This window comes from Zootoca vivipara, chromosome 13 (genome assembly GCF_963506605.1).
Source record: "Zootoca vivipara chromosome 13, rZooViv1.1, whole genome shotgun sequence".
NCBI lineage: Eukaryota > Metazoa > Chordata > Lepidosauria > Squamata > Lacertidae > Zootoca > Zootoca vivipara.
In genome coordinates, this window is record NC_083288.1 from 7,667,484 (window position 1) to 7,681,216 (window position 13,733).

Genomic DNA, 13,733 nt, shown 5'->3' on the forward strand with positions numbered 1-13,733 from the left:
TTGAAGAGGTCTTACACTGATTCTGGCACTAATGATGAATGAGCCTCTTACATACAGGAAGCAATCATTTTGCATGGGGGTTCCATTTCAGGCCCCTGCATGCGTCAGCGTATAAGCACGCCCAGCCCCATTCTGCCCCTGTTCTGCCTTCTCCCAGGTCCAAAAGGACCCATTTGTCAGCAATCAACATACATGGTTGCCACCTGCATGTACCTTAGGTATGTATACAAACCCAGCGAGAGGCGTGAGCTTGCTTTTGCTGGGCAATCTCATTTATTTTAGGTCTAATTTGAGACAAACTCTCCTCATCCGAACAGGGAAGCCTTTCTCTTTTCTGATCTTTCATTTAAAACATTGTTTAGATACCATGCTACACTATACTAAAATGTTTAAATGTTTTCTTTGTCCTTGAATCTTCCCACAATGCTCGCCATCCTCTCCTGCCACACCCTTTGAGGACCACCAAACAAAACTAACGCAAACACTAATGTTAAAAAGGCAAAACAAAAATTAAAAAAAATTCCTTCCAGTAGCACCTTAGAGACCAACTAAGTTTGTCTTCAGATACACGGAAACCTCTCCTACAGTTCTCTGTAGACAATGACAGTTCTCTTTCTCAAGCTCTGGGAGGAAGACCTTTCATTGCCTACAGACAGCCACCCAATCTTAAACAACAACTCACCCACAATAATACAACCACCAGACTTAACATGGACACTGGTACCAGAGCCTGCAATAAACCCAGATGCCAACTTTGCTGCCACATACACCCGGACAACACCATTACTGGCCCCAACAACATCCAACATACCATCTCAGGACTATTTAATTGCTCATATTCTAACATTGTGTATGCTATCAAATGCCAACAGTGCCCTTCAGCTCTCTATATTGGACAAACAGGCCAAACCCTACACCAAAGGATAAATGAACATAAATCTGACATCAGGAATCACAAGACAGAGAAACCAGTAGGAGAACACTTCAATCTCCCAGGACATTCCATACAAGATCTCAAAGTAGCTGTCTTATTACAGAAAAATTTCAGAAACAGACTGGAAAGAGAAGTTGCTGAATTGCAACATTACCAAGCTTAAAACCATGGAGACCTGGTCTGAATAAAGACATTGGATTCTTATCTCATTATACATGATAAAGCTTTCTTTAGCCATCTCACCCCTTGCTTTTTCCTGCAAGACCAATTGCAGTCGTTAACAGTCGTCCACAGATTTACCACTCCTATCAGCCAATCACCCATTCCCACCACCCTTCTGAGTAATACCCCTCCCCACCCTCTCACTACCTGTATAAGGGTCTGGTGACTTCTGTTTCAGTGTATCTGAAGAAGTGTGCATGCACACGAAAGCTCATACCAATGACAAAGTTAGTTGGTGCTAAAGGAAGGAATTTTAAATATTTTTTTGTTTCGACTACGTCAGACCAACATGGCTACCTACCTGTTAAAAAGGCAAGCAGTTTTAAGACTGCAACACGCATTATAGAGCAAATTAAACTAAGAAAGCATTGTGAAGCACTGCAGAAGCTCAGGAAGGAGAAGGCTATCAAGGGCTATCAGAAGTGATGGCTTTATTACCTCCAGCATCAGGGGGAAAAAGATGCCTCTGAATAACATTTGATGGAGAGCAGGAGTGGGAAAGTGGTTTGGCACTCATCTGCTGCTTGTGGAATTCCCGCAGGCATTTGGCTGGCCACTGTGAGAACAGAATGATGGACTATGTAGACCATGGGTAGGCAACCTAAGGCCTGAGGGCCGGATCCGGCCCAATCGCATTCTAAATCCAGCCTGTGGAAGATCCAAGAATCAGTGTGTAGAATGTGTCCTTTTATTTAAAATGCATCTCTGGGTTATTAGTGGGCCATAGGAATTCGTTTATTAATTTTTTTTCAAAATATAGTCTGGCCCCCCCAGGTGTGGTCTGACCAAGGCAGAATAGAGTGGGACTATTACTTCCCTTGTTCTGGACACTAGACTTCTGCTGAAGCAGCCTAGAATTGCATTCACTATTTTTGCTGCTGCATCACATTGTTGACTCACGTGAAGCTTAAAACAAGGCAAGACAGTTACTGGATAAAATAGAGCATTTTATTTTCATCAGGTAAATATGAAATAGCTGCATTTGGAAAGTACTGGATAAATATTCATATTTAAGAAATGACCAAATTTGTTTTAGCATGCTTATATCCAGATTACTTGGTTTGCTAGCTATTATTTAAAATGGGGGGGGGTGTCGATTTAAAAAATAATAATTAAAAATTTAAGAAATCAAGTTTATCCAGCCTGTAAGAAATTGCATGATGTGCCAACAGAATACATTTGACCTTACTGACAGAAGGTTAAAGCAGATTTGTAGTCTACTTATAGGGACTTCACATATGGACGCACCTAATTAATTTAATGCATTGGTGTAACAACATGCATGATTGATGGAATAATGCTGTGTCTATCATGATAGCACACTCTCTGTGCAAGTCAATTATCAGCAGGAAGTCCCTAGCATGGCTACATCTCACAAACTCTATTGGCCTGCCCACCTTCCTTCTCTTTAAATCATGCCTATAAAAAGTAAAACCCACATTCTAAGAATGCGGGAACAAGCGACTTAATTTGAGCGCCTGCTCTTCTCAAATCATCAAGACAATTAGGTTCATCAGCCTTAGATTTAATTTCTCGAAATTTACACTGTGTAATTATATCTGGGAATCACTTTTATCTCTCTCACACACATACACGTAATAGTTTTAAAAAAGGATTCTGGTGTCAGCAGTTATTTCTCCTACAAGTTGCCCGATTAACATACATTTCAATCTTAGATTTTTTTAAAAAAAAAACTCTCAACTCTAAACACATTTACTGAGAAGTGAATCACAGAGTTTCATGGGGCTTACTTTCTTGTGATTGTGCTCAGATGGCAGTTTTAAAATAATAATCAACAAATGCTACATATATATAGCCAGCAGTGGAGAAAAGATGGATAAAACTGATAGGCAAAGCTACATTAAGTGCAAAAAAAATAAAATCTTAATTTTATTGTCTTCCAATCTTCTTAGCCTCCACATTGGGTATTCATTAGAGAGAAAAGCATGCAGAAAATAGAATCTTGTATTCTATTGCTCCCTCTTTTGTCAACTGGAGACTAAAAGATAGCACTAAGGAAGATCCAAACTATGTAGGGATTGTATTTACTCTGTGCATCTCCATGGTTTCCTTTTCCAGAAAAGGACAAAACAAGAACAAGTTCAATTGCAACTTTACAACCTTGACTAAAGGCCAAGCTAGATGTGGCATTAATTGCAGGAATGCAATTAAAGTGCACATTTTTGTTATGTTAATAGCAACCATGGAGAAGGCTTTAGGGCTCCAGGACCCTGGGGGTGAGGAGACAATGTTTAACTCAAGGGTTCCCAAACTAAGGCCCGGGGGCCAGATGTGGCCCAATCACCTTCTCAATCCGACCCGCGGACGGTCCGGGAATCAGCATGTTTTTACATGAGTAGAATGTGTCCTTTTATTTAAAATGCATCTCTGGGTTATTTGTGGGGCCTGCCTTGTGTTTTTACATGAGTAGAATGTGTGCTTTTATTTAAAATGCATCTCTGGGTTATTTCTGGGGCATAGGAATTCGTTCATATTTTTTTCCAAAATATAGTCTGGCCCCCCACAAGGTCTGAGGGACAGTGGACCAGCCCCCTGCTGAAAAAGTTTGCTGACCCCTGGTTTAACTCTATCTCTCCCTGACAAGTCGAAATAAATTAAAAAATTAAAGAATTGTCCAGTAGCACCTTAGAGACCAACTAAGTTTGTTCTGGGTATAAGCTTTCGTGTGCATGCACACTTCTTCAGACAAGGTCAGTTCTGAGAAAAATCACCTCTCCAAAGCTGCCATAGTTGTCATGATAAAGTATGGTAAATGCTAAACAGGAAATAGAGAAGGGAAGCTGCAAAGGAGGGGTGGGGTGCAACCAACTCATGTTGTTTCTGATCTTCTAAACCAGTGGGTCCTCTAATCTTTTTTCCCCCCTCTGGGCCACACAGAATAAAAACTTGCTCTTGCCACACCAGTTAAAAAATACATTGGAAAACAAAAAGAAACAACTCCTAGCAGTGCTTTATAATAGTAACAGCTACTTTATAATATAAGAAGAATTGGTGCTTTTGAATTATGGTGCTGGAGGAGACTCTTGAGAGTCCCATGGACTGCAAGAAGATCAAACCTATCCATTCTGAAGGAAATCAGCCCTGAGTGCTCACTGGAAGGACAGATCCTGAAGCTGAGGCTCCAGTACTTTGGCCACCTCATGAGAAGAGAAGACTCCCTGGAAAAGACCCTGATGTTGGAAAAGATGGAGGGCACTAGGAGAAGGGGACGACAGAGGTGGTTGGACAGTGTTCTTGAAGCTACCAACATGTGTTTGACCAAACTGCGGGAGGCAGTGGAAGACAGGAGTGCCTGGCGTGCTATGGTCCATGGGGTCACGAAGAGTTGGACACGACTGAACGACTAAACAGCAACAACTTTATAATATGATCATGGGACATCCAGAAAGAATAAAGCAATGCAGCTACATAAGAACATAAATCATTCCCAAAATATAATGATAAATGAGCCTCTTACATATGTACTTTAAGTATTATACAGACTCAATGAGTGGTGTGAGCTTGCTTTCCCCCAGCAATCTCATTGTTATTGGGTCTAATTTGAGACAAGCAAACTTTCCTCTCTTCATCAACACAAAGAATCCTTTCTCTTTTCTTATCTTTCATACTGTATTTGTCAGAGTTGAAATTCACAACAATTTGTTGTGGGAAACTGTAGAAGAATAGCCAAGGCTCTTGAAGAGAGGTATTGATACTGTTTCTGGTTGTGCGTCAAAACAAAAGTTATTCTGAAATTGCATTGATGTAACACTGTTTCTTTTATTGTCTCTTTGTCTTTGAATCTTCTTGCCACACCCTTTGAGAACCATTGCTCAGTCTGAACCATAAATGGAGCCACTGTGATACATCTCCCTTGAGCGCTGAGATACATCACTATGAAAACACCTGTACGTACATTTACAGCACAATTCTTCATCTGAAGTTCAAGTAACAGCTTGATCCCCACACCTGCTTTTTATTATTATTTATTTTTTGAAGAAAGGGAATGAAAACTACTTGGCATCGCAAGACGAATCTAATTCATTCCGTGAGTCGATTCGTTTTGCAAAAAAATCGTCTTGCAAATCACGGTTTCCCATAGGAATGCATTGAAATTTTATTTATTTATTTTTTTGCCCATAGGAACGCATTAATTAAATTTAAATGCATTCCTATGGGAAACCGCGATTCGCAAGACGAATTTTTCACAAAACGAATTCGTCTTGTGAGTCACCATCAGATCACAAGACGCATTCGTCTTGTGAAAAATTCGTCTTGCAGGGCATTCGTCTTGCGAGGTACCACTGTACCTGAAACAGAGCTTCTGGGAGATGGCGGTTATTATTTACTATTCATAATATTTCAGGACTGTATAGCTTTCAAGTGCAGCTTGTACATGCTATTTGGTGCACATAAAATGGCACGCTAACAGTGCAACCCTATATGTGGCTACTGAGGGGGGCAGAGAATTCACTGAGTTCCAAAGGACTTCCTCCCAAGTAAGTGAGTACAGGATTGTAGCCTACAAGTTACAATACATGCAATTAAACAAACAGTGCTGAGCTAAAACCGTAATACCCTTAGTACAGGCACCCCCAAACTCGGCCCTCCAGATTTTTTGGGACTACAATTCCCATCATCCCTGACCACTGGTAGTGTTAGCTAGGGGATGATGGGAGTTGTAGTCCCAAAACATCTGGAGGGCTGAGTTTGGGGGTGCCTGCCTTAGCAGCACAACTGAGCAGCAAGTACCCATTAAAAAAAGAGCTAGATCTTGACCAGTAAAGTATAGCAGTGATGTCATTAGAGTGCTAATCAAAAACCTATTTCAGCCTTGCCTTGCTTTCTGGAGATCTTGACGAGTGCTTTTCAACTTAGCTGCTTTAAAGTCTCACTGCTGATCCGCTCATAATTCTGAAGAGCAGGCAGGTTAACTTTTAGAAATCTCTCTATCCAGAACCAAATCCTCTAACATTCACTCAGATGTAACAGCGATATAATATTTGTTACGAGGCCACAGAAAATTTCAGTTATTAGCTCTCAAAGAAAAGGGGGGGAGAGACCAGTGCCCCTACAAAGCCAAGCGATTAAAGATCTTTGCCGGAAAATTAAACTTTGTAAAAATAAAAAGTCTATTTGAATTATACAGCAAGATTCTTTAATACTTTCAAGACTCGTTCATTTTAATGGGGGAGAGTTAAGAATATGCCAACTCGCCGAAATCAATGAAATCTTGATTGGGCCCATAATCTTTTTCTTTTTTTAAAAAATGACACTAGTTATAAAAGTGGGGGGGGTAGTTTAAGCTTTTTCCATCAGCCTGCAGAACCAGCTCAAGTCATCCTCAGTTCTATTCCACGTGTTGGAAGGAGTACAGCTGCGCTTTGGGAAGCTGAACTTCTGAGAACCCTAGAAAAAGGACATTAGTGACTATTGTAGCAATGAATGGTAGCTGCCTCTCTGCAAGGCGAGCCACTTTCAGAGACAGTGTTGTTCGGTCATAATTGGTCAAGCCACCCCCTGCTGTGCAAAGCATTTGTCAAATAATGCTTGTTTACAAATAAACTTCCAAATGGTACCAACTGGCCATTAGCGAATAAACCCTGGTTCACTTCTAATGCCATGCCCCTCTTAAAACGGCAAGAACAGAGGGTGAAGGGGGAGGGCAGCCAAGTAGACAAGGTGCCCCAATCCTGTATCTGACTGCATAATTCATTGGTTATTTTCCAACCATCCCCCCCCCCCGGCCATCCTCTTCCAAATTTGGCTGTGCAATTTCAAGCCAATAACCTGCTCAGTTCCACAAAGTCAGTCGTTCCTGCAGTGCATATGTTGACTTTGTAGGATGTGACTAGGATTAATTTCATTTTGCCATGCTAATGAAATATCAGGAGGGCGTAACTGAAAAGGCTTCCCAAACGTCTAAAAGTTATGAGCTTCAAGATACACTGCCTCAAAAGACAGAACTGGGAAAACAGTAGCTCTGACTCTCCCCCAGAGCTGAAATTTTCAGTCAACACTGTGCACACAACTCTGGGCTTTTTGACTGAGTATTTCCAGTAAGAAATTGTGTTTTCCTAAGGGAATAAACCCATGCTTTCCATTCTAAGCAGAAAGACACCCAGGGCCCTCGCTAAAACATGCTGCACAGAACAAAGTTATAGCATCAAATGATCTCCGCGAAGGTATAAATACAATCACTTCCTAACTTTATTTTGCCTTCCTCGATCCATCTTTCTGGGAGTGCCAACTTTTTGAAAACATACACACAGAGATATTTTTTATTTACAAATACAATTGCTGTCAGTCTGGGACTTAATTCAGAAATCATGCCACACCATCCATGGTTGAGGAAGCCAGACATTGCATTGGCAAACCATGGTTTGTGATCATCTATCAAATAAAAAGCCACAATATGTGTTCAATGCACTTTGATATAACATATGCTTTGACAAACTGTAGTCATGCTATTGATCAGGGCCGTCTTAAGCATATCCGGCGCCGTGGTGCAAAGATTCCTCTGGTGCCCCCCCCCATTTCCCAGAATTGTCTACCTTTTCCCAAGCCTCTGTGGGGATCGATCTCCTCCCACGGAGGCTTGGGAAGGAAGCTGCATGCCAGCCAGCCATATGGTTGATGGGGCACAGCTGGTGGGCATGCAGGGAAAGGGAAGGCTGCCGGCAAAGCCACACAGCTCCCCAACTCACTGTGGTGCCCCTGAGAGGCCGGCACCCTGGCGCAACGCACCACTAAGCCCAATGGGAAAGACGGCTCTGCTATTGATACATCTCTATAGGTCACTATGTCTAGAGTTGAGTGCTAAATAGGGTAGAATGTGGTAGGTCTCAACCATGGTGGCCTTAGGCTGCAAAGTGTGGTTTGGATTTATTTCCAAACTGATCCCATCTGATCAGCAATGGAGACCTGGCTTAGGAGATTTCTCCCACAAAGAAAGGACTCCTAGCAGATTTCACAACCACTCTCATAAGTAAGATGCTTGTGAACATTTTCCAAGGAAAAACCCCAAACCCATCAGCCTCTGATTACCATATCAGTACAGATCATGGGGGGTGGGCAAGGTAAAATCCCTTTGTGTTAGAAATGCCCAATGTCCTCCATTCAGCCATCAAGATGATAGCATTCAGCACAGAAATATTATTCCACGAAGGGCAGATCAAACAGTTCAATCACACATCAATATAACTATGGACACAGCAGGTGTTCTAAATTATTGAGGCTAACACCCCTTGCACAAGTATTCATGTGTTACAGTAACTTATTCTAATAGCAATAGTGTTCAGTGCCGACAGCACTGCAGCCAAAAATGGGCAGGTGGAGGGTGGAGGAGATATCCCTGAGGTTTGTAAAATGATAGTCTTGAAACAGGGGGCAGTGAAGGCGAAACACCCTCAGTAGCCACAGAAAGGAAATGTCCTGCCTGAGAGAGAATGGTTGACAGAAACACTGCAGCATTTTGTTGCAGACCCCACAATTTAGGCTTTTTGTGGGGGTGGGATCACACCTTTAAAGGAGGGTTTGTTTTGTTTTGACAAATCATTTTCTTCTGGGTGATAGTCAGGAAACCTTTCTCTCAGCTCACATCACATAGAGGCATTGCCAATAAGGCTTTGGCTATCAAACCACGCTATATAACAAGGCCGATCCTCATCCATATAAACTAGCTACAAACCTTGTTATGTGTTGGCTTCAAAATAAAAGAACTATTAGATGCCAATAATCTTCCAAAAAGCACCTAGCTTTCCTGTTGCAAAATTGCTCACAGCACACACAAACACTCCCATCGGATCTCACTGTATCTTGATTTCATCGCACGACAAAGGGTGAGAGGCTATCATCCCAGGAATTACGAAAGTACTGTAACTGAAAGAGATATGAAATCCCAATTCTCTTTGGTGACAAGAAAAACTGGGTTTCCTCACCCACGCTGAGGAGTTTCTGCTTCCCCCCCCCCTGCACCTTTGACCCAACACATGCAAAACTGACAGCTGAGTCTTATAACCCCCACTTAAGCTCACCATAATAGAATCTGGAGGGGGGGGGAATGCTATAAAAATAGGGGAGATCATTTATAAGCACCTCTTTATGCAGACTTCATACAGCTCAAGTTAAGCAGCAGAATGAACTGGCTTTCGTACACACGATGTAGCTCTACAAATAAGTCACTTTGTAGTTATTTTTCCATCTACCGGTAGTTCTAAATGCATACTATCCAAGCCTTTCCCATACCCTTCAACCAACTCACATGCAGGAATTCTAAAAGCAGCTCCAATTTTTAATTTTATAAAATTACATTTAAATATATTGGGGGGGGGGGTTCAGCTGATAAGAGCTAGGAACAAGACCTGCCAGCTATTGTCACTGACACAGACATATGCCTTCGGAAGGGATAGGCGGCCAACCTGCTTGCTGGATGCTGGGTTTTAATTTACTCATCCCAGCCCCACAGAATCTGAGGGGAAGCACTTCTTCTCCCAGACTAATCCCCTGCACTCCAGAAGAGCTATCTCGGGCACAGCTCTACACACTGAATCTTCTTTCTCTTTTAACTATGTGATCCTGCCAGCCCAAATAAGACAAAAAGGGTATTCAACAGTCCACTGGAGCAAAGTCTATAAGCCTGCAGTGACCACCACAATCATGGAAAGATGCTGAAATCATGTATGATTTTAGCCAAGGTTCCTGCATCGCAGGGGGTTGGTCTAGATGACCCTTAGGGTCCCTTGCAATTCTGTGATTCTATGAAAATGGTTCTTTCCGGACCATCAGCTGTCAGTGTGATTCCTGCTCAGAAGGCCACTTCCCCCATTGTATTCTGCAAAACTACCACCACCCCTTATATGTACAACCAGAAGTTGTTTGGACTAAAATGCAAACAAATCTTCACTCACACACTTGCAGTGAAAGATGAGGGGGAAATTGCCCACACTTTTACCTCTAGGTTTTTTAAACCTACTATTTTAAAATAAAATAAAATAATAATCCTCTTTTTATCAACTATTTATTTGCTCCTCTGCTTCAGTTTCAACATCAGCCGGACATGTAGGCATTAAAAGCAGGTGAAGATTTTCCTGGTCTCGAAATAAAAGCAATGGGGAAAACCTTCACTGGGAAGATTTCTGCCTGGATGTAGCAAGTTCTCCCCCCCCCCCAAAAAAGTGCTGCTCCTATTCACCCCCCCCCCCCCAACCAGGGCTTTTTTTCCTTTTAAAAAAATGTTTAGGGGTACTCTCATTTTCCTACTCATATTGAAATGCTGCCTCTCAATGAGGCCAAACTTAGATTCACAAAATGTTTAGGGGGCGGCAGGGGGGGGGAGAAAAGCGAAGGCGAGAGAAGCAGCTACTGAAATGATCTTACAGATGAGAGGGGGGAGAGAGAAAAGAAGAGCTCGCTTCATGCCAGTGCTATGCCCAAGCTCCCATCTCCAGCACCGCTACCTCCCATCCGCAACAACCCCGGGAAGATGTGTCAAACCAACGGCCAGGGTGCCCTTGAGCAGGTGCAGAGTGCATTGCCTCCGGGCGCCTGTCTAATACGGCGGAGATCGTGGGCACAACCCCCAGATCGGAAGGTAACAAGACTCTTAATCTCAGGGTCGTGGGTTCAAGCCCCGCATTGGGCAGATTCCTGCATTGCAGGGGGCTGGACTAGATGACCCTCGTGGACCCATCCAACTCTCCCATTATATCATGAACTCTGCCGGACGAGCCCCAAACCCCTCTCCTCACCCCTGAGAAGAGGAGCTGGAAGAGAAGGGAAGAACCAACATGGAGAAAGCTGCCTTTTTAAAAAATTTCATCCTTCCCATCCGGGCAGCTGGATGGACTGCGCCTCCGAAGCTCCGCGAAGCCCGATGCGGGCCGCCAGGAAAGGGTCACGGGCGCCCCGGCAAGCGCTCGCTCGCTCGCTCCCCTTGCCCCGCTACGCCCGGCACCCTCCCGATCCCTCGCCCGGCGCGCTCACCTTGGCTGCCGGCCGCGCTCCGGAGCGTCCCGCCGGGCAGGAGCAGCAGCGGCAGCAGCACCGCCAGAGGCGATGCCGGCGGGCGGTCGCGCAGCATCCTCGCTCCGCCCGGGATGGGCTCCGCGCGCGGGCTGCGGCGGCGGCTGCCTCGGCCGGGTCGTCGCCCTCCTCCGCCTTCTCCTCCTCGCCGGAGACGCTACGGAGCCTCCTCGGCTCGGCGTCTGGCCCTGCAGCCGCTCCTCCTCGTCCTCCGTCCCGGTAGCGAGCGGGGATGGCGACGGTGTTGGGAAGCCCCGGCGGCGCGTCTCCAGCAGCGCGCCCGAAACTCCGAGCTCCTGCTTCGCCTTGCTGCTGCTGCTGCGCGCAACCACCAGCGCGGCGGCGGGGGCAGGGGCAGCGCGCTTTGCCCCGCCCCTGGCTCCTCCCCTTTCCTTGACGGTCCCCCCTCCCTCTCGCTAGCATCGCCAAAAAGGTGGAGCTGCCAGAGGGTCCTCTCTTCTGACGCCCCAATCTGGTTCCCAAGGGTGCCAGCGCGCGGCTATGGAACTAAATGGTGCGCCTGGCTTGCGCGCAAAGTGGGGAGGAAGAGGAATGCTGGTTTTTTGTTTGTTTTTTAAGCATTTATCATAGCTACCCTCGAGGATTTTCTCATGAGCTGCTTGGGATTCCCTTGGAAAGACGATCGGCGTCCTGACCGTGCGCAAACGGTGAGCTGGAGAGCGCGGCTTGCCCGAGGCGAGCGGCCGGTTGAATAGCAGAGGCAGTCTTCGTGAAGGACATGCGAATAAGCTGACGGAGACCGGATGGACCCAAACGAACGAAACGAATTAACATAGGGACCCGTGTCACGATCGGCACATAGGCGGGAAGAAGCAGCTACGCAAATGTCAGATGGGGGTCACCTGGCTTGCCCAGTGGTACATGTGGAAAGCAAGCACACGGCCTTGCCAACAGTGTGATGCAGCAGCAAACAAAAGCTAATACTATTCTAGGCTGCGTCAGCAGAAGTATAGTATCCTGGTCAAGGGGAATAATAGTCCTACTCTATTCTGCCCTGCCTGGCCAGACCCCACTTAGAGTGCTGTGTCCAGTGCTGGGTGCCACAATTTAATAAGCATATTTGCAAGCTGGAATGTGTGCAGAAGCCGCCCACCAAGATGATCAAGGGTTTGGAAACCAAACCTTATGAGGAAGGCTTAAGGGACTTGGGTATCTTTAGCCTGGAAAACAGGAGCCTGAGAGGAGATATATGATAGCAATCTTCAAATATCCGCATGAAGGATAGAATCATAGAATTGTAGAGTTGGAAAGTGCCACAAGGGTCATCTAGTCGGACTCCCTGCAATGCAGGAATATTTTTCCCAAAGGAGATTCCGACTCAACATCAGGAAGAACTTTCTGACACTAAGATCTGTTCTGATAGTGGAACGGGCTTCCATGAGAGGTGGTGTACTCTCCTCCCTTGGAAGTTCTTAAGCAGAAGTTGGATGACCATCTGTCATGCATGATCTATAACTGAGATTCCTGCATTGCAGGAGGCCCGACTAGATGACTCTTGAGGTCCCATCCAACTCTACAATTCTATTATCATAAATTGTAGAGTTGGAAGGGACCCTGAGGTCATCTAGTCTCCCTGTGGCCAAGCTGATGCCTTTCTGGAAGCACAAGGCCTGCTGTTTTCTGTCCCCGATTCTAGAGGTAGTATACCATTCCTGTTCCACACCACACTTTTAAACACTGGGCTTCCCCTGGAGAACCCTAGGAACCCTAGTTTGATAAAAGGTGTGGGGAATTTGTAGTTGTGCGAGAAGAAAACTAAAGTTCCCAGGATCTTTTAGTTGACAGAAGCCATGTGTTAGGCATCCTTAGCCAGCCCATATGACATGAACAAACTTTTGTAAAAATCAAAACTTTTGATTACAACACGGTTGCCACAAAAAGAAATAATAAAATACAGCAGTAGAAATGAATACCAAGAATGGGGAACACAGCAGTGGGGGGGGGGGGACAACGACGACACAAAATAACACCTCGTTTTAAAGGTAAGACCAGTGGTTTTTAGGGGAGTTAAGAGTTTAGAATGGCAGTTACAAGTTAAGAAACAGAGTTACTAAGCTGTAGGCTGGAGAGAGAGTAAAAAAAAAAACAGGATGCTGATGCCTGTTTTTGGATCCAGTACTGTGGCAATGGGAGAGGCCAGAACCTCTTCGAAAGTAATCGAATTGAATTCAGGTTGTATATACTGGTATGTGATAATCCATAGATCATAAAGACATTCCAGACTCTGTCGTGCCTCATTGTCAAAAAGGGAACACAGACCCAGGATCAGACTTGGGTACAATTGCGCCCTGTATGAGCCCAAAATTTGGTGCACGTCCCCACCCCAGCCCTTGCGCTGCCTTCCTAAAGGTGGGTAAGGAGGCACCCGACTTTGGGAAGGAGGCACGAAGGCTCTGGCAGGGTTCTGGAGCCCTTCCACTTCCTTCCCAAAGCTAGGAAAGCTCTAACTCGGTTTTGGGAAGGAGGTGGGGACCCCACCCCCAGGAACTTCTCAGAGCCGTGCACCTCCTTCTCTGCACCCAGTTGGGGGCAC

General features: G+C 45.0%; 1 protein-coding gene across 2 annotated transcripts in view; it reads right to left on the bottom strand.

Moving 5' to 3' along the window:
* EPHA5 (EPH receptor A5) overlaps nucleotides 1-11,482 on the bottom strand; it is a 216,686-nt gene extending 205,204 nt beyond the window's left edge. For both annotated transcript variants that reach the window (XM_060282232.1, XM_035135822.2), the window contains exon 1: nucleotides 11,141-11,482. In XM_060282232.1, coding sequence (XP_060138215.1) covers nucleotides 11,141-11,237 — 97 coding nt within the window. In that variant the 5' untranslated portion in view covers nucleotides 11,238-11,482. The remainder of the gene's footprint in view (nucleotides 1-11,140) is intronic.
* Between the last annotated feature and the right edge of the window lie 2,251 nt (nucleotides 11,483-13,733).